This window comes from Clavelina lepadiformis, chromosome 4 (assembly GCF_947623445.1).
Source record: "Clavelina lepadiformis chromosome 4, kaClaLepa1.1, whole genome shotgun sequence".
In the NCBI taxonomy this organism is placed as follows: Eukaryota; Metazoa; Chordata; class Ascidiacea; order Aplousobranchia; family Clavelinidae; genus Clavelina; species Clavelina lepadiformis.
This window is the reverse complement of record NC_135243.1, coordinates 23,271,729-23,293,757: the sequence shown is the minus strand read 5'-3', so window position 1 is coordinate 23,293,757 and position 22,029 is coordinate 23,271,729. Positions and strand designations below refer to the sequence as shown.

General features: G+C 40.9%; 1 protein-coding gene across 2 annotated transcripts; it reads right to left on the bottom strand.

Annotated features, from left to right (window-relative positions):
* Positions 1 to 587: 587 nt before the first annotated feature.
* LOC143451566 (uncharacterized) lies at positions 588 to 21,736 on the bottom strand. 2 transcript variants are annotated; one of them, XM_076952216.1, is made up of 14 exons: positions 21,598 to 21,736; positions 10,360 to 10,753; positions 10,087 to 10,280; positions 8,934 to 9,037; positions 8,531 to 8,695; positions 8,253 to 8,406; positions 7,938 to 8,059; positions 7,496 to 7,712; positions 5,263 to 7,137; positions 4,979 to 5,127; positions 4,095 to 4,245; positions 3,863 to 4,001; positions 2,739 to 2,973; positions 588 to 1,281 (listed from the first exon to the last, which is right to left on the bottom strand). In XM_076952216.1, the coding sequence occupies exons 1-13, from the start codon at positions 21,644 to 21,646 to the stop codon at positions 2,751 to 2,753; spliced, it is 3,936 nt and encodes a 1,311-aa protein (XP_076808331.1). In that variant the 5' UTR covers positions 21,647 to 21,736; the 3' UTR covers positions 588 to 1,281; positions 2,739 to 2,750. The 2 variants fall into 2 exon arrangements, with proteins under 2 accessions (XP_076808331.1, XP_076808332.1); XM_076952217.1 differs by lacking the exons at positions 10,087 to 10,280; positions 10,360 to 10,753; positions 21,598 to 21,736 and adding an exon at positions 9,119 to 9,286.
* Positions 21,737 to 22,029: the final 293 nt, after the last annotated feature.

The following is a 22,029-nucleotide window of genomic DNA, read 5'->3' as shown; positions in this document are numbered from 1 at the left end:
TGTAAGAAAGCAGCTTCTGATGTCAACCAATAACTTTGCAGTTGCTTTTATCACAATCGGTTAAGTTGCAGGTTTTGTTTAACTTAACATTTTAATAAGAACGCAAACTTAAACTATCTCAGTTCGCAATAATTAAGCTCTTTAGATTTTATGGAAAATTTAATTATGACGTAATTAGTCGACGTTTTGTCAACTGACCGGTGATATGATCGACGATCGTCGCCAGCAGGCCGAATAAGCGTTGATAAAAACACTAGCGTAGTGTTGTACGACATGGAAATGTGGCGATTTCCAACTCGTCCAACCCATTATTTTACACGTAAAGGTTTTCACATTTGTCCAGTACGGCTTGTCACGTGACTATGGCTCTTCCACGAACAACTATTTCATTCTTTTAAATTGAATCGTGCTTCAGTTAGAAGAAGCAGTGAACGTCTAGATTTGAACTATTTTACAAATTTTGCAGTAATTGTTCCCGCTTTAAATTGACCTAGGCCTTTGAAGCTGCGTTTTAGTTGATTACAAATTTCAAATAGATCATTTCCTTCGGCTTCAAATCACAGTCGAAATTTACGTCACTGCCAATACCAAATAAGGAATGTATTTATTAAACGTAATTGAGAATCCACACAACGGTTCAACGCACCTACTATCACAAGCGACACGAGTAAGGGTGGATATAAATCAAAGACAAAATATCGACGGACGTTGAAATCGAAACTGCAGTAATAGACAAAGAAAAATTGAGGAAATTCAGCTAAAACTATTCTTTCAGGCAAAGGTGGTTTATGACGTAAAAGCGTCGTAATAGTAGTACGCTGGATTATGACGTTGCAAACAAGAATAAGACACCTGCATGTTAAGAATGAGACGATTGTTATAGGATCTCTGAGAAGGTGTAGCTATTGTTACAACACAAGCAATATTGTGACACCACACGCACAATTTATGACGTCATCTTGTACGATGCGTCCCTTAACATAATCCGTTGTAACGAGAAAATATAATAGGCAAAATCTTTCACAATTTTGAAGCGGATGTTGAGGCAAACATAATGAGTCAATGAGCCTTTGCAGAAAATATGAAAATATCGCGACCGTGGGAATAAAAACACATTGGGCAAAGGTATATGCTACGGCTCTAGCTATCGACGGCAAACACAACAATCTTAAGGAAACGAGCACAAAGCGTTGCGTTACGGCTGTAAACAGTAGGCGCCCTCTAGCGTCCAAATAAATTACATTCAGCAATCACAAGAAGGCGAGCAAGGGCTCGCATTTTCTGAAAAACAAGAAAATAACATTCAAGTACCCAACCATTTATGGACATGAGTAACATAGTGACAACAAAAATATTTTTACTAAAACACAGAGCACGCATTTATTAAGAAACAGGCAGCTGGTTTCACTGCCTCTTACGTCATAAAGCCACTTCATAAGCGGCAGATTTTTCTTCAAAATATATTTGGTTTGAAAATAACAGGATCATGCCACTGCAAATCTGCTGACCATGGATCGAGGGTCAGTGAAAAGTAGGGGGTGTGGGCAGCCGTATGATCCATGACTTTAGGAGGTGCAACATGAGCGAGAACGTACGTTGAAGACCCTACCTCAACCACAACGCAGTCAAGCCCAGCAATGAATATCACAACTGACAATCTTTGACGATTTTAATTCAGCGCCGCGCGAACTCAAGCTCTCAGAATCATCCGCAAGTGTCAGAATTTTATCGAAAAAACTTTAATCTTTGCGGTCAGGGCCTTATGAATGATATTGCGCAGTGAATAAAATTGTTTATGCAAGAGTCCCCAAGATCCAGGAAGGGTCCCAAAATCGTGACTTAACGATGAAATTATGTTTTGCTACGGCGTCCCAAAGTTATCACATTTGCAAAGTCTAGAATCAAGTCACGACATAGCTTTAAAAACGCGTAGTCTCAAATAACGACACCATTTATAGAAAAACATTGCTTTGAAGCATCAAGCTACAGTTAACGTGGCTGTAATTCAGGTTTAGCCTGTCATGTTGTAAGGCACACACAAGCAGACATTTCCGCCTTTCTTACATCACAATGGCATTGCTTTATGACGCGACAAGTGTGAGAAATGAAAACCGCCTTGCGGGAACGTGAGGTCTCGTGTGAAATGACACGATTGTCGTTTCCTAGTTTTGAAATGTACACGACTTGTAGAAGGTGATAAATTGTGACAGCACGTTAGCAGAATGCCCGTTTAAACGTCAATCGGCTGCCACCATACAAACCGGTCCAAACCGCTAGTTTTGAGCTATCTGACGCCTCTTGACAGGTAACAAGCTATTCACCTGGTGTATCAATTTCCTGTGGTTCACTGCGTTGAAACGGAGGAACTCCGATTTTATGTTTGTGCTATTTTACACTCGACTTCGAGGTATAAGTGCGTAATAAATTAATATGGATACTAAATATCGGTGTTTATGAGCGGGTGCAAGTGAGTTGCGTGTAAATTGCACATAAGCTTAGCCGCCAGTTAAAAATGTCAAATCATTCATAGCGTTATTACAATTGATTTCGGCGTATCACTACGATGCTCAAACCAACACAAGGAAACATATCGCTCATGATAACATTACTTGATCGTTGCTGCTTATTTTTCGAGACAGCTCCGATTATTTCAACACAATTTCGCGTTCTGCAAGTCCGTACTCAGTCGCAAATGCTGCAATGAACTACAAGAGCTAGGGCATATAATAATTAACCACCTTTCTCAGAGGTCAACTGGTCACTTGTATTACGTCATCTGTTTTTGCGATTTCGTCCGCACATCGGCTGTGTGGGTGATGACGTATTCGCTTAATTGGAATGACGTCGTCGGGAGAAGGTGATGAAGCTGTGACGTAGTTTCGAACAGGAGAATGCCCGTTTTGAATTGGTGACGTAGCGGAGCTTACACACGGGGTTCCGTAACTCGGCAATCGAAATTGTTCAGAATAAGGTCTAAAAAGGTAAAAAACGTATCAATGTTAAGTAAAAGTTATCATCAAATTCTCTGGTTAAAATCTGCCCTAACTTAACGAAGCATGACAGAGTTTTTATTCCGCTGTAAACACATGTTTATTATGATGGGTAGGTAGGTATGGTAGGTAGGGTAGGTTCCATAAAAATAAAACAGTCAAACTTTAATTTACAAGAAATAGGTGCATTTTGACGGGCTGTGTGTGTTTCACATCAACAATAGGACAGAAGCTTTTTACAGTAAACCAAGAAACTATCAACGATTATGACGAAATAATAATAAACAGCGCGTAAAGTTAAGAAACTGGGTGACCTTTACGGGCGGCTATGACCTATCAAAAGAGGGAAAAGCCGATTGGGTTTATGACGACGAATGAGGGCTCTAATTCACTGATGGAACAGTCAACATCATCATCCTTCACACAGAGCTAAGATTTAATAAAAACAAAACCCTGGCGAATGGTGATGGATTGAAGCGAGGGAGGTGGCTTTAATTTCGACGCACCTGCCTCGGATCGATCAACTCTGACAGCGCCGGTTACTATGGCAACCACTCGACGACTTCCGGTTGCAACGTAACCTTGTGAGGCTTCGCGGTACGATCGGGTGAGTATAAAAATCAGCTAAAAAGCGACAAAGATTGTCGAAGGATTTTCTAAGCAAGACCGCAGCGGTGTAAAAGTACAGCGTCTAATTGGACTAATCGTGAAACCCCGAAACAATCTCTTTTCAAGTTTTAACGCGGGATATTTGATGTACGAGGGCATGCAGCCTATTCCAGGCCAATAAACAACATTGCAAGAGGCAACGAATGACACAGACGCCAACTCAACGCACAACGGGATACGACTTCGGCCGACACAAAACTTACCCGATGCACATGGCACCCTGGAAGTGGATTCTTTCGCCGTTGCCGTTCGGTGACGTCATCACAACGTCACGACTAGTGACGTCATCTGTGCCTGACGGATCTGCGTTTGAAGAGATGCCGTTTAGGGACACGGCGTCCTCTGAAACATGTCAATAATAGAAAAAAGAGGTAATGACTATGGGCTGTAATAGGAAATGATACCGATAGCATGGTGAAATGCTTCTTGCCATACCTAAATGCTTTTCAACGTGGTTTGCAAGCCCTGACGCTTTTAGAAAGGTGACGTCACAACGACTGCAAATGAACTCCAGGCTATCGCTGTGGAGCGTTGCACGAACAAATGAGAATCGACCACGTGACTCGCTTTGCCGGCGCAACCAGGTCTGTTGAAGGCAAATTGAAAAATTTACGCAGTGTAGTTCATCAAACGGCTGATCTGGCTTAATTGCTAAGACGTTATGATGACGGGTGCAAGAAATTAATTAAAACCTCGACGTTCAAGCCGCAATAATCCTTAAAAAATTCAATTGAATACGGAAAAGAATAACGTGACTGCAAGGGGAAACGAAAGCAATTAATCAAGCGTTTGAAATACAACCCCGGGTTTTATTTCCACATTCTGCCGAATTTCTCGGTAATATTTTCGGGGAATCGAGGATAATTAATCCGATGACAGAATTCTACATCGGACAATTGTAATATCTTGGCGGTTAACAGTCCTATAACTGTGACAGATGGGCTTGGAGGGCGCCTGCACAGCAACCCTTCCCGCAACCTGACACTCTTTGGGTCAAGTATCCCTGCGTGCTCAATCAATCAACTCTTTGTGACGATGAGCTCACGTGAATAAAGCAATTGCGAGAGGATATGACGTCACTGGGCTTAGAAAATGAGAAACAAGATCGGGTAGAGTGGTGTAAACATTTTCTAAAACTATAGATTTTACTTGGTAACTTGATCGAACGGCGGGTTGCATGAATTTCTACAAAGCCACTCCAGACCAAAAACTGAGTTACTGAGCAGTTTTATAATCCGTTAAAATTCATCCCCGGCAAACTAACTAGGGAAAATAGACACATTATAAGTAGTTAAAAACCTATTGCGTATTGTCAGTACCTTTACGTCATCAACACTTTGACGTGATTCCCTGGCTAATGTTGTTATTTGCATTTCACTTGCTTCAAGTGACCTCACAATGGTTGAAATATTCAGCGACGTTGACGGAAGTGACGTTATGAAAGCTTGTTCGATGCTAAGGTCGCAATCTGGAAAAAGGGGGTAAGATTTATATTGAAACCTAGACAACAAGCAATTAGAACCTTGGCGACTTCAATACAACGCAGCATTCATGAAATCAATGTCCCAACATTTCAAGGTCTCTCACTTAAACAGAAACACACCTGAATGCAGTGAAGCTGTTCCCGCTGCTGTTTCAAAATTGGTGGATTGTCCAGCAGCGCAGTGACGCTTTGACGGCATGTCACTTGTGTTTGAAGACGGAGGCCACGTGCTTCCAAGCGATTTGAGGGAGAGTAAAGCGGATGCAACTGATGTTATGGCATATCTCTCATCTAAACCTTTGTCTGCTTCGACACGTTTTTGAGGATTCGTGGCTTGTGAAGACACAGAGCCGTTTGCTGCATAATGGAGGTCGACTGGAGGACTTGATGAGATCTTTCGTTTGTTTCCTCCACGAGAGTTAGAGTTTAGGTTTTTCTCTACAAGGTCCTGCATCATCTGGATCGGGTTAGCAAAGGATGGTGCTTCGTCTCTTGGAACAACAAGGTCATTGAGAAGCGAAGAGAGTTTCGGTGTTTGCTCCTCCAATGAAAATGAACCCGAAGAAATTTTTCTGTTTCCAGACTCCTTGGAAGTGGGGAGCCCGTTGGTGGGCGAACGTGATGTTTCCAGATTAGCGCTGTTGACAATTTTTTGGATCTCTTTGAGAGGATCGGAAGCGTTTTCAACCGACCCGATGACACCTGAAGAAAAATAAAAATCGGAGCTGGATCTACACGGTAGAGGAGCAACAGGGGATACAGATTTAGTGGGAAGAGCATTCATCGCTACTTCAATTTTAGGCTTCATGTAAGAAAACAAGGACTGCATGTTGTCATGGAGACTTTGAAGAGGATTCTTGATGGGTTCTGTCCCCGTGTATGCTGAGATAATTTCGCATCCATTGGAAGAGGAAGATTTTGGGATGAGGGATGACTCGAATAACTTTGAGCTCAACCCATTCTTTGCAGAATCCGAATGGAATGACATATCAGTCGATGCTTTCGAGGAAGTTGAAGAAGAAGAGGATTTTGTAGCAGTGTCCTTCTTCAAAGTAAGATCAAGAGGAGCATCAACCTTGCCTAAATTTTCCAATCTCTTCTTAGGATCTTCAAGGAAAACTGCAGGAGCAGAAACACAGCCGGGAGCTTGAGGTTCACTTGATGAGATCACATCATTGCTTAGAGATTTGAGACGAGAAGATCCAGAGTTAATGAAGGAGGAAACAACCGATCTTTTATCTGACGCATTGGAAGTTGAAGCCACACTGGTAGACTTCTCGATGGAGGAGAACTCTGATCTAAGTGATGAAGAAAAGGGGCTAAAAGCCGGAGTCGAATTCTCGTACAGATGAAGGCTCCCTGTGGAAGTTTGAGGCTTCTTACTGAGCTTTGGGACTTCAACCTTACTTATGGCACTTTGGATCGTGCTCTCAAGTGACTTGATGAAGTCAAAGCTGGCTGCAGGACCGGCGTCCGATTTCTTCACATCCTGAATAAACGGAGAATTGCTCTGATCAGACTTGTGGTTCGACAAACTACCATTTGCCGATGAAGAACGACTCGCCCACTTCGGGTTGTTTTGGATGACGCTGCCCAAGACAGCTCCAGGTTTGGGTGAAGGCGACACCCCCATCGGGTTTTCGTTCTGAGGTAGCGAAGAAAGATTCGAGTTACTGGGGCCTGGGTAACCGTGTTTGTAAGCGCTCTCCAGGCAGGGCAGGGAGCTCTTCATGTGCTCCGTGAGAGCTTGCAAGTTAGCGAAGGTTTCCTTGCAGTAGATACATTTTATCTTCGCGAGGTCATCCGCCGTTGCCGTGGAAACTGGAAGAGACGTGAACGATCCCGGAAACATGCCGGTTGGAGGGAATCCAAACAAGTAAGGGAGTCCGGAGCCACCTGGGAAGACGGATGGGAAGAAAGCGGGAGGAACAGAGGCAGAGAGCCAGGGATTGGAGTATAGTAGACTGGCGTATGCAGCAGCCTGATTGTTTATGCCTGGAAGGAAAAAAAAGTTAATCAAAGAAGAAGAACCAAGTTAATTAGTGGGTGCCTGGAAATCATATACTGCCATTCGTGCGGTAGAAGTACATGGTAATAAGTACATGGTACAGTATAATAGCATGGTATTCATAATAACATGGTACCTAATTTCTATTGCAATAGAACGTCATGACATGTCAGTAATTAGGCCATCACTTAATGATTAAATAAAAGGGAATCAACTTAAGCGAAGATGAATCGTTATTAAACTTAACATTTATAAAATTCCGTTATTATTGAATGGACCCTGATCTGAACAAGGAAGACAAAATGGCGAAGTGATAAAACATTTTCAAAATAATTTCCAACGAACCTCCCATTAACGACGGCAGATACATAGATTGCTGAATAGCGGCTGGGTCCATGGGAAATGAGGGACCCATTTCATGTTTCTTGGGGAACACGGCTTGATTTGGGAGCGCTTTCTTTTTGATGTTGTTATCGTTGCCGGGGTCATGTTTCTGACTCCACATACGAAGGGAAGGGACGTTCTCGTAATGCTTTGTCTTCATCATGTGCACGCTGAGGTCCTAGAAAAAATCATGAAGAAAAATTAGTAGAAAAAATTATTCAAGAAGAAGCTCTAAGAAATAGGTTAATGTTACAACGCTATACATCTGATCCTATATGACATGAAGCTCGACTGCGATATTTTTCCAGGCAGTGAATTAAGTTGGGGTACACGTTTGACATTTTCCGTGTCTTCAGTTGGTCGCTTTAACTAACAGCAGATAAACACAAGTGATGGCGCGAACCTGCAACGACTCGAAGAGATGCCCACAGCCCATGCACGTCAAAACCTTCTCCGATTGCGGGTCTTCCTCCAACAGTGAATGCTTCTTTTTAGCTTTGTTCACGTTGGCCAGGTTGCTATCTTCTATATAATTTAATTAGCATAGCATTAGCGTAGAAATAACTTTCATGGCATAACGTAGAATACAACTGGATGTCATGATACGGGGCGAAAACGTAAAACCTGTCGCGCAATATCACCATGTAATTCACAGATTTAGGAAGTACAGCAACTATACCGTACGTCACTCGATTAAGCGCGCATCTCATGCAATCACCTTGTGTTTTCGCTTTCTCACCAACGTTCATATCACGAAAATGTCCGGTCTTATTCATGTGAACCGTGAGTTCGACCAGCGTGTTGAACTGGCTTCCGCAATCACGACAATGAAACTTGCTTGCTCCCGTGAATACGGTGCTGTATAACTTGTCCTGCGCGTATTAGCATAGATACACGGTGAATACTCTGCAATGTTTCACTAGTTTTGATAACTTAGTTGGTAATTTAATACTAGTCGGTAGATAGTGACGTCTCTGGCATGTATCAAAACGCCACCTGCACTGGGGCCACTCCGGTGCCAGCTAACGTAGCCGATTTCTTCAGGTTTGAAACATGCGATTGTGAGGAAACTGGCGCTTGTGACGTTTTCTGGTTGTTTCCTTGCACACACCAGCGGTATCTCTCCGCCTTGCTCTTACTTAAGCAATTGTTGTCAGACCTCTGAGAGGAAAATATACAGTAGTTCATGGCCACCATACCTAGCACGGTTTATCACCGTATGTGCCTGGTTTAACGTGATTAGAGTAAATTTTTTCGCGACGTGGTCGCATCACGCTAAATACTTCAGCAATTGTTCGCTACTAGCACAGCGATGCTAAAATACGTTACAAAACATTTGATACAAAAACTGTAACCTACTAGACAGAAATATGTGATGTACAATAGACAAGGAGCGTACCTGAACGTTCACCCAGCTGTTAGTACATTGCTCGTAGAACTGCTTCTGTTGACGAAGCATGGCGTCCATAAGTAGCTTTTGGGCAGCGTTTAACGACGCGGCATCTGGAATAAAATTCAAAGATTCTTTTCGAATAAGTTGAAGATTAGCAAGTTTATGACGGTGAGAGAAAATTTGCAACATACTCCAGGAATGATGGGAACGGATTTCTTCTACGTTCGCTCAGTTTCATTGACAAGATCAGGTTGTATAATATCTGGCATTGCAGCTTAGCTATTATCCCGAGCAAAATTAACCATTCAAACCAGAAATATTTACCATTGAAGCATTGCTATAAATTAGTACCGTTATCTACCAACCATCAGCACTGACGCTTGAAAACAAAGACCACCCTTGAAATAAAATTAATTGGGGATGCGCTGTACTGGATCTCGCCAGTAGGACTGCAAGGTGAAGTATATCAGAAACAAACTTAGTCTGCAAACACCTTCAAAACGGCTTAAATCAAGCAGCAAGTGAGCTCCAAGAAACGTCAATCGACAAAGCCGCTACATCGGCGCCCGCCCTAACTATCGCGAGACATATTAAAGCATCTCGAGATTATTGTCTATTCAATATTACATATATGTCTTATTAGATGAGTTTTAACACCGGTAGTAATGTTGCAAATCAAATCGTGATTCATTGTTACCCTGATGACTAGATAATATCTGATATCCTGTTAACAACGACGTACGATCAGTAGAATTCTGCCACGGTATGATACTTTATATTATCTGAACATTTTAACGTTCTTGTCGGCATTTACGATTGGATTCAATGAAATGCTGTCATTCCACTTACAAACTTCGTACAAAAAGCTTGTTATTGAATAGAATATTTAACCGGCGATTACACAGCCGGGAATAACAGAGGTAGCTGGAATCAAACAATGATATCGTACATCGTCAATCATTATGTAAGTTTTCAAACTAAAGTGAATCAGTCAAACCGCTCATGAAGCAATGATAATCTTATGAAGAGTACAAGAGTAAGGTACAAGGTCGGAAAAGTGACTATTACTTCAGTAAATCTTCTAACACATATACTCCAATGTCTTTATGTGACATATCTTTTCTCAGTTTAAACTTTAGTCGCATGTAGTGCCGCTTACCTGTCATAGCTTTCAGACCGTCTGCGTGGTTCGGTAAAAAGGGAAAGTCCGATGATGTCATCACACTTTCTTGTTTGTTTTTCACGTTCTGCTGTTGTTCATCGCACTTGCTGACGTCACACAGCTCATCAAAGTTAACTTCGGTTTTCAATGAGTGAGTTCTCATGTTACGGGAATCCCCGTTTTCCTGCGACCTGCGGCGACGAAAGAAGGGTGGATTGGAAGCTGCTACATACGAACTGGCGTTAGAGCATTGGATAATTTTGAGCTTACATTTGTATTTTTGGCTTCTTCGCTGGAACTGGGCTATGAGGAGACCGGCAACTTCGCTTTACGTCACGGCTTGATGACGTTACTTCTTCTCGCCTTTCAACTTTGACCTTCGACCCGGAGGCACGACTCTCACCGGAGATGAAGTTTTTGGTGAAAGCGAATATTTTGTCGCACGACGAATCCATCGATGTCAGTTCGGTATCGCGATTAATCGCGTCGGTATCGACGATATCGGCTCCCGAGTGCTGGAGACTTGGGGATGAAGGATGCTGAGTGACAGACGCGGGATCACGGAGCGATTCACAGTTTCCAGATCCTCCGAAGTCCGGATCACGATTTAGCGTTTTATCAAGAGCATCAGATGAAGACTGGTCTTTTGTGGCTTCTGATTGAGCTGGAAGTTTTCAAGTACAACGTTAAGTAATGAGTGGATCCTATGTAGTTCTTACATTGGCTGTGTAATAAAAAAGAGTGATAAAATTTTGTCCTGAAATTTCTGAATATTTGCTAAATTTTTTACCCTTAATTTCACTGAAAGGGCAGAAACGAAGAAAATAGAGGTCCAGTGTACAAGTGCACAACCACAGGTTGCCTTTGTATACTAGCACCTAGCTACTCAAATTGCAACGTCATCAGGTTGTGCACTTGTATACTTGACCCGAAAATAGGCCTATAGTTGGAAAACACTGCTTTCAATTTCAGTCTTTCAGGCTTTTAGCGTGTCCTTCAATATTTTACCTAAGTATGTTGAAAACATAGTCCGCTCAGTGTTGAAACAGGATCAACAATAACCTTATCTGGTGCTGCCCTGTAATTTATCAAACCCGTCAGCATTGCAACCGGTTGTACTTCCAACATTTGAGCGATGGAAGGCTCGTTGGAAAGTATCAATTATTTATTGCAAACATTGTACAAGGACTCCAGTAAACAGACTGTGCGAGCAGGACCTAAAATACGCCTTATCGCGATTAAGTTGACAAACAAGGGACTGACATTGTGTTATCACCCTGTCACTTTATTGGGGCATTGCTTGAAGAGAACAATGACAGAGGGGTGTGTTGTTAGAAAATTAATATTTTTTTTAAATTTTTATCAGAATTAATCGGGACGGAAAACATAAAATTATTTCTTAATGCGCCGGATTCTAATGAACATTTCCGTCAAAGAGACGAGTTGGTCTCACTAAGTAGTAACTAGTCGCTTATTCGATGGTCTTACAAACCTACCTGCCATTTCTCTGCCCAGCAGTATATAAATCATGTGCAAATTACTGTCACCAACGCCGACATCAGATAATAATGGCAAATTTCATATCAACACTAAAGGAAAATTTAATAATATCGCAGCAACAACGGTGAAACCTGTACGGTTATTAATAAAGAATGTCTAAAAATGTGATTTTAGTGTAATTGACGTTTGCTAATTAGACCGATATTGGAAAAAGAATTTCTCTTTACCTTGGCATAATACAAAGAGATTACTTGGCTTTGTCGCCGATCTATTAGACAAAGAGACAGGATGATTTAAAATATTCCCGACAAAACTATTACGCCGCCTACTAAGATGATATTACCTCCTGTCTACCCTTTCACTCATCCAGTTTAATTAATTAGTCCTTATTAAAATAACTATCTATTTGTTTTCGTTAAGTCACATTAACTGGTTGCACTGGCACTAAGTTGAAAAAACTTTCGAGGTTCTCTTGCGGTGAACGAAATAATATTTTCGCAAACGTTCACGTAATTCACTGTTAAAGCTTAACACATAAATATCAAAGCCTATAAACAAATTATAAAGCTCGCAGACCGCATTTGGCAGAACAGGCTTTTGGCAGCAGTGTAATGCCACGCTTACATTTTACAAAACGAACGTGAGTACGCACAATTTATACTGTTCATATGCAAGAGGAATGTTATCTTAGTGGAAGAACAAAGCGTCCAACCGTTAAGTAAACTCAATTTAATTACAAGGTGTCCAATAAATCACTTAGAAATTAGCGGTAACTTGTCATGTTGGCATGTCATACCAAGTACCTGCTGCTTAATAAAGGTCCATAGTGACCTGTTTGTAACTTAATTTAGCATTTTCCTTCTCTCGTTCTCTCTCTGCTTTCGATATAAGCGAACTGGTAAAGCTGTTTTTAATCTGCTGTTCGACGGGCGAGCGGACGAATTAATTTGTCGCGAATGAGAGTCGCAAATCGATTTTCGTGCCAACCATGCGACCGCATCACAACAGCGGGAAACAATAGACTCAATCGGAGGGATTTGAAATTAGTTTGACCCAGTAGCAACCCTGTACGAGCTGGATTAATAACTTTGTTTTCCTTTTTTCTTGCGCTCCATGTCCACTCGCTGCTGATTGATTGAGGTCGACTGACAGTGACGAGCGCGCACAAACACACGTCGTTTGTTTAAAGAAACGCACTCTAAACGTGGATTAGCGCACACGCAAGTCACGGGTGCCTTTGGCGCCGAATCTATCCGCGCCAAGAAGGTAAATGAAGGGGCAGGGTGCAACGGTACAGAATCTAATACAAATTCCCAGAAACACGATCTCGATAATAACGATCAGGGGGCTCAAGATCCAGTGCTTGACCTGCTTAATTAAATGGTGCGGTGCCTCTAATATAGATGACGTCATGACAGGAAACACACCGGTGAGCCTCGTTACAGTGGTGTCGGGCTCGGTGTTTAACCTGTGTAACGCAACCCGTCACATATCACTTCAAAGTTGTTCGCTTTCGAATTGGCTTCAGTTTTCTCAAGGACCTTAGCAGCAGAGTTTTCCCAACAGATTTTGACTGAGTCAGGCAGGACAAAAAAGCTCTTCGCTCATCTCAAACAACACCAACCACCTCAGCAATCACAAGTTCTTAACTCCTGTGGACAAATATGATGTGACGTCACTACAAGCCGGGAGCAGTTGTTCCTTGCAAACGAGTGGAAGTTTTGATTATTCTTTGACGACCGCCCTCTCGCTGTCTGAGCTTCACAACAAATTATTTTCGAATCCCGTCCTCGCTGATAAACCTAGACCTGTCAGATTACCGTTGACCTCTTTAAGCTAACGGCTTGTCAAGTTCATGCCCACATTCATTGTAAGTGTCTTGTTTACCAAAATTACAAACCGCGGCCGTGGAGCTCAAGTGCACTCCATTTTGCAGTGGGCTTTGGTATAAATAGCAACGATTAGCGGCCTGCCAACTGTGTTTCCTGTGTAATAACCTCCATTTACACACCAGTTAAGATGGTGCACTAAGCACGCCGATGCGCCTAACAAGTCTTACATTTATTGACTACACTGCGCGTGAGAGAGGGTTTGACGCCTTTAAGCCTTTTTCTTGTGGTCACCCGATCGGTCATCGAAAGACGCCTTTTAAAATCTGGTCACGATCGGTTTTTAGTTCACCGAAAGGTCAAGAGCGGTGGATGTATGTTCTAAAATCTAAAGCAAATTCGACAGGGAAAAAAAACATGATTATTGTGACGAAAACGGCGAAATGTCTTGATCTTTAAACGGCAACTACCATCAATCAAACGGGCTTTGAATAGGACGTGGGTAGGGTTACACGACGTCCTATTCCATTAATTTTCAATTTACTACTTAGAATGTCATGTGATTGGCCAATCCGTCACACAAAGCAACTTGAGGAGCTTTTCAAATGCGTTTTCGATCCAAATTCTGCGCGCTATTAATTCCAATTTCCGAGTAGTCCATCAAATTATGGCACTACGTAATTAATGACAAGGACTTCGTGACAATTTCTACGCGTATTAAGAGTAGGCAGCAATTTTCCAAAGTATTAATAGCATCGGTACAAACAAGAGAAAGAAAACTGAGCGAGTTCGACTTGCACTTGCACTTGTCAGCAAACAATCGACGACCAAGAACGAAACAGACAGAAAACAACACCGAAAAATACCCAAATTATTGTGAAATACAAGTAAAATGGATATCGGTCTTTACTAGAAAATACTGTCGGCTTCTTAGCACTACTAGATGGTTCTGGTCTCGACTCTTTGCATGGGATAAGCAATGACCGGTTATTATAATTCTTTCGCGATTTGAAGTGTGATTTATGTTGGATCAACAGACAAGAATCCTTAATCAGAACACAATCCAAAAGCCAACACACTGATTGTTATTTATTACGTGGCTGTAAATTATATTCCTTTCGATGACGTTGAAATGTAGATCAAATCGGTCGATTGATGAAATAACTTCAGCGCTACGAACGAGGTGGGCAATAAATCGTGGTCCGCAAAGTAATTGCGCGTAAGAACGATGCGATCAATCAGATCGTGGAAAGAAAATAGAAGCGACGGCAGATGGTGGCAGATTTATGAGAGCAACTCACTGTTGCAACGAGCGCTTGTCGGTGACCGATAAAGTCATGAAGCAGGATGAAAATTAACTTGGAAAATTGCCAGTAGTTTCGACACAGCGGGCGGTTGATTAGCGCCGGACTATGAGACACTAAATGGATCAAAATCGTACATAGCGAGTGACGTCATGTATACGTCACGATGAAATATGAAAAATAGCGTACGACAAGACTGGGGTGGGGGTACCGGGTCTTTTTATCTTTAGTTTTCTATATTCTAGGGTTCATGTTTTTCCGTATCTAGAACACGCGTGTGGTACGCGCATGCGCAGTAAGCAACCTACGACAATAAAACTGGATCCTCATGCACGTGTAGAAGAGGGCGGGGCAGTATTTAGAGTCCCGCGTTTGATTTATAGACGCCATGTCACGTCGTTTTCAATACCAAGCAAACTCATAAATAAATTTATCCATTAATAAAACAGTGACGTAAGCAGGGGAGAGCTAATACATTGTGATGTCACAAACAATAAAGGCAAGAGAAAGAATTGATGTCTTTTCGTTTTGCAGTGATAAGCGTAGTAGGAACGAAGTGTACGATCGATGAAGGACTTGACGTGTTTTAGCTGTAAACACATTTTAAAAGCGCGCCCTTCTACCATCCAATTCCATCTATCACTGCGTCCTCGCACGTCACTATTGACAGCTTCGATCAATCTAAAGCCAGAGTGGAAATTTCCAACTAATGCAAGGTCTCGATCCGGCCTGGGCTGGTCTTTTCTCAGGCTAGTTAATTAGGAAGCGGCATCTACGTTGCGTTTTAATATAGCGCTAAACCCACAACATAAACACGGCGAAGAAATTCTGCGCCAGTATGTTGAAGAATGCTCTTTATTGTCGTGTAGATACTTGCTAAAAATAAACATCGATTGACTTAAAATGTGTGACCTTTGCTTGCATTTTGGCCGACATTGCAAATAATCCGGCCAAATTACTCATCGTCTCCGAGAATTAGACTACTATTAACAGCGTAATGTCGAAAACGTTGAATTTTACTTAAATTTCTCAAAACAATTTGAACAATTTCGAAAACAAACACGTTTATATTCTGAACAATAGGGTATTATCGCTGGCGTAAAGTGAATATACTCTGGAAGGTCTTGGTACATTTTTTATCGCTTAAATTTCGTGATTAGACTGATTAGAGGAAGAAAAACAGTGTAAAACAGCTACCATTGTCCGTTGAAATTTCAGAAGGACAGCAATCATTTTAATCAATCGTCGACTATAACGTAGACAATGAAAATGAATTGAAACTCAGCATCGGGCGTGCTTTTAAACGCTTGTGCAAAACCGGAGTAATTTAAAATGTTTCAGAAACCGGCGGACAATGTCTACGTGTTTCAAGTCATGACATACCAAGCTTAAGACACAAGCGTGCGAATGACCTACGGAGAACTTTTGCAGACAACGGAAAATAAGATTAACATATTCACGAAATATCGGCTTGATTTTTAGACTAATTTTAAATATGGGTTGACGTTTCTTAAAATGCTCACTCCACCATGACTAGCATAATGGCATCCTTCACGATATCTGAAATGAAGACACTGAAACATATTACGTCACAAAGCAGAACAAAAATGGGATTGTAACGACATAAATCACAGACTACAGTCTGTGGTTTTCCCGCGTTTTCTCAAATAACAGGAACCTTTTGACATTTTGGCTCAAAAATGTAACATTCTGCTCGAAACCCAACGACAAACGAAACATGTTCCTCTGTCTAGCTGAGTTAATGCAAACTGAGCTACAACAATATCCAGGTTCTCATTGCTACATGCTTGGCCATCCATTGAACAACCGAGTCGTAAGCACTTCGGTCCAAAACAGGCATCAGCATTTATTTCGTAACAACATTCTATTATTTTTCAACACGAGTGAGAGAATACTCAAGTAACTGACGCTTGGTGTGGCTTAATAACTTCGTAAAGTTGTCAACAAATTTCTGCGGGGAAAAAACGCTTTAATTGGCACGAGGTTTGGCGGAAATAGGCACTTATGAAGCCCGCAGTGAACACATAAATCAGCGGTCATCATGGAGTATCGATGGCTGTCCTTCAAAACACCTTACTTTCCTCGAAATGGCATTCCAAGAACCAGGTGGGCCTGCATGCTATTTGTGACGTTATAATCCTAATTAACTGTCGTCACGTTTATAACAAGTGTAATTGTGTGCTCGGTAGAAGTGCTAGCGTGTGTGGCAAAGCATGTCAAGTATCCAGCGACTGCCGACTTGAAAGGTATGTCACCTGCTGGCTGGAAAAACAGACCAACGGCGGCGGACCGCCACTTGAAGACTTGGGTGGAAGAAGTTGTTACAACGCAGGTGGTTCTTACGCTGACCTTATGCTAAAATTTCCAACAAAACACCAAAATTTCAAAGTAAACGTTTTGTGTGACTACACCCGTGTTGGACGGCAAGCACTATCGTGACGTAGGCTGTTGTCCAGGCAACGGAAGGATGTAGATCAGACGAATGACCTTTGACCTAATGAGTATGTCAGTTTTGGGTGAAGATTTTTGTGGGAAGTTCGGAAACACCAATGGATATTTTCGGAGAAACGACAGAAACAAGAGATGATTATGCCTGTACAGTGCACAACAAACATACAATGTTTATTAACATAAATTCATTTATAGGAATTACTTCGGAATGGGTTGATCTGAAATAAACTGATCGTGACGTCCATTTTTTTACAGATCAGTTTGATAGGTGAAAGCGAAAAGCTAGCAAGAATCTTTTGAATTGAAAACATGGACTGAGTTTGGGCAAGTTTACGAAACGGAATTTCACAGCCGAATGGTTTGCAACTGACAGCCTGCAAAAGTGATGCATGGCGTGTTGTTCCGTGCCCTGTAACTCATCACTCAATTCACGTCTGAACGAGCACGCAATGAATCAATCGAGCGACGCCGGCTGATCAAAAAATCTGGGATTTATGAGGATGCTAAAAGCCAGTAGAACCCCACAGATTTCCAGACTTATTGTGCGATATGGATACCGTTACTAGTATAACGTACATTTCGGATATTACTTTATACTCGGATACTACTTTCAACTTTCGGGCTACAGCAAACTCATACTAATCTCAAGTGGGAAAGATATACTCAAGTGCTGAGACATGTACTTGAGAGCTAAGTCGTATTGGAAAAACTCATCGTGTACAGTTGTAGACGTTGTGCTTGAATTTACGTATGAAGTATTACGCCACGTATGACGTAAATCTGTGATTGACAGGTCGTGATTTGACAAATATACCAGCATTGTGATGCAACAAAGGCATCAATGTGATGTGTTCTTTCGAAATGAAAAGAGGCTCAAAACGAATCGATCGAAACAAGATGAAGAATTACGGCGGTGGACAAGTGAAGAAAATTTGACGATCCACGTGCGACTAACACCGCTTTAGCTGGCTTGCTTTGAAGTTAAACTACGGGCTGCCACATATAGACGGGGTATCGGTCGTTGAATGGAGAGTCATCGAACTAATTTATAGCAAACAACACAGTTTACAGTTTAATCGAGTGGTAGACACATTCCACTTAACTTCATCGTTGGCGACCGATAACTTAATCGCTTAAAGCAAAACATGGGTCCAAAATTTTGGGTCGCTGGTAATGATTGCGTAGTTTGAACCTAAACAACACAACACTTTATTTTTCGGCATATTCAGCTTTCACAGCTGTTTACGTGATGAAGCACATGAAACGTAGATCACGATTGACAGATCATTAATCTTACAAGTGGTTTATCCCATAAGAGTGCTGACTGATCTTCCGAAGAAGCCAGACCGAACCGGTTTGGGCCGGTTTGCTGACCTGGTACTAGGTTCCCGTTTATCAATAGGCATTGGATGATAACCAGCAAGTAGAACCTCTTCAATGGTAATGAATCCAAACCGACAAAAACTCTTGGAAACTAAAGCATGTTATAAGTTGGACCACTGTAAGGAAACTTTAGGAATTCAACTTTAATTTGCTGAAATGGCATAAATCACAGAAAGAAGTCTTCGAGGAGTCAAACAACGTCTAACATCGAAAATCAACGGGGCTCGTGGTATATCGGACACGATTTAAGGAGAGCAGGAAAGAAAACTTCTAACTTCGTGTCATTACGCTGAGCGGAAGAGTCGATATTTATGCGGAAAAAAGTACAGTAAGCTGCACAGGTTGAAAGTTTGGTGTCGGGTTATGTCGCATCTTGCACGACACGTCATCAACATGGAAAGATAGCGATCACGTGATCACCGCAAAACGGTCACGTGATCAAACAGAAGACAAGTGCTGCAAAAGACGGGCTGGATAAATTAGCGTGGGTAATATATCAAAAGTAGAAATGGGCCACACTTGACGGAATGTTCCAGTATATATGAAATAGAATGGATGATTGGACGAGCATAACGAGCCCGGTTGAGTCAATAACGCTTTATTGGAATCATTAATCAGTGGAATAATGCCAATCGCGCACAATACGATGATAGATGGCTTAAATTTGAAACGAATAAACAACTGCTGAAACGGCATTTCGGTATATACCGGCTCTGTCATAACAAACCAACTTTTAGATCTGTGCGATTATTACATTCCCATGATGGCCATTATACAAATACAAAACGCAAATGATTTCAATAAAACACGCTATGAAATGTATCATGAAACTTGCTTGCTTTGTACGCTTAAAACTTCGACATTGATTGTATTGCACCCGTGCTTGAGAAAACTGCGGACACTTTCAAGTAGGCGCCGGATTTTAAGGCGTCAACACGTTTCTAGCATAACTTCAACTACTATCGTAATCAACGTAACTGATCGAAATCAACTGATCGAAATCCGCAAACCAAAGGCACAATTTGTTTCTGTAAAAATCTAAACCAAAGTTAGCATTCTGAGGATTTATATAGAATTCCATTTGCTAGGCCATAATGCAATCAAATAATTGGTACATATGTTAACCATGCTTAATACGATGGTGTGACGTCAATCTTGATGAAACAAAAGTATTGAGCAGATAGAACGTCTGTCACGTGATGGGGTCACCTGTGGGCCAAGATTGACAACACGTCACTTCTGGTGACGTTACAGAATAGCGCAATGGCAAGGTATCGTGACAGATTGTGTAATTAGGTGGGTTGTGAGCGACAAGGAAAGGAAATCTGATTTGAAAAATCGACATGTCTGGTAAAATTCAGCATATCTCGTCTGACATGCATTATCCTACAGAAAGCAAGAAAAGGATCACATTCGTTCAAATTCCAACGACTATGGTGACTTCGGAAACACACAGATCCTACCAAATGCTAAAATTAAACTGCATCAAACCAGATGACAAACATGCAAACCATCAATAAAACCAAAAAAACAACAAAATGAATCTTTTCTTAGCATTCATTCGGCAGAACGTTAGTATTAGAATTCACTACAATGAAGTTCCACATGTTGCACATAGCGGGTTATAACGCTGTACAACTGCCCTGTGAATAATGTGTTGATTTATACTTGTGTTAAACAGAGAGAGAACAGAATGAACTTAGAATGAACCGCGCGCGATAAAAGCGACAAACGAGCGTCGAATCAATCCTAATTGAAAGGCCATTGTGGCAAACTTGTCCCAGCAGAGTAGGTGAGTGATGGTTCTTGCGATGTTTTAAGCCGTCAACATTCCCATGATAAGTGCTTCTCTGGATGGGAATACGGATCAACAACACGATTCGTCAATGTCGAATAGAGTTTGAGTCGAGCGCATAAAGATGAGCTTTTATCAAAACAGGCGAAAAGGTTAAGATTTCGAAAATGTATTTCTCTCTGTTCTCTGATGGCTCCGTGAAGTCGTTTATTAACTGCGAAGAACTAAATGTGGACGTATATGTGCAAAGTAGACTACAACCACTGCAAACAAGTTTTTGAAAATGGTATATACATTTAACATATCACGAAAAATTCAGTGAAAATGGAATAGTTTGGAAAGTTTTTAATCATTTTAGCTTTCCTGTTTATTCTGAATTACAGAAGTGACAACTCCCAAATCCCAATGCGTTACCCCTACAATTAGAACGCATCTATGGTAAAAATTCCTCACCAAGTTATTAACTGTTATTATGCAACAATCGATCAATCGCATTTGCAACTTTCATTAATTGGTCTGACAAATGACCTTTTTGCCATGAAACAATTTGTTACCTTTCTGCAAAACAAGTCAAAAAAAAGCATCAGACATAAGGTTTCTGTCCATTTTAATTTACATTAAGCGCACGGTTAAGACTAGATATATGATATCTGGTCAGTGCATTTTATCAAAATCAAAAAAAATATAGGATTGGTCGTTGTTTGTAGGTTGTACATATTTTAGTTACTGTATATATACATACTTATATCTAACCAGTCACAATTACAAGACTTAATCAACCTATATTATATCGATATTCCAAACTTTAATTCTAACCAGATCTTAACAGCCTGTGTAGTCTGTCAAGAAAGCAAATATACTTGATACTGAGAAAATTTAGTAAATTCCATGCAAAGCTTGAAAAATGCAGCTAAGTTTGGTAAAATTTTATTGGTAACAAGAATTAGTTAGAACTGTATCAGCATGATTAGGTAGTGCTTTTACTCTGCCAATGTATCATAACATTCATAACTAACAAGTTACACACATTTAAAACCAACACAAAATAACTTTAAGATGAGTATATTAAAGCAATTTTTTGAAAAAATTCAATCAAGTAATCATTGCACATACATCAATGTAGGGACATTAGGTTCCAAATGTTGACAAACACATTAAGTAAGTTCTATTGACATAAAATGTAGATCATAATTAAAATACAATATCAACCACAATTTCCACTTACAATTGAGTCTCTGTGGAGCTCCTTGTTTTTTTCTCGTCATAGTTATCATCTATCGCTTTCAAGTCTGGAGCAATTTGCTTTGAAATGTAAACACTTATACTTTAACTATGCATCATTTTATATTGCTTTTTTTGACATTTTTTACTGTAAACACAAAGATACCGGTTAAGTTATATATTTCTACATTTTACGAGTGTGTATGAATTGACAACAAAAAAATTACTGAGCTCTGGAAATTCTTGGGTTCTCCGCTTTAGCATACGAGTATTAATAAGGCATTTTGTAAAACATAACGTTCAGTAAATTTAGCTTGCTAGAACAATCTTTATGAAATTGTAGCAATGGCATATATGAAAGCTCGACTGCAATCTAAACAATCGCAGCAACAGTACAAACATAATGAAAACAAAACAACCATCATTGAAATCTTCA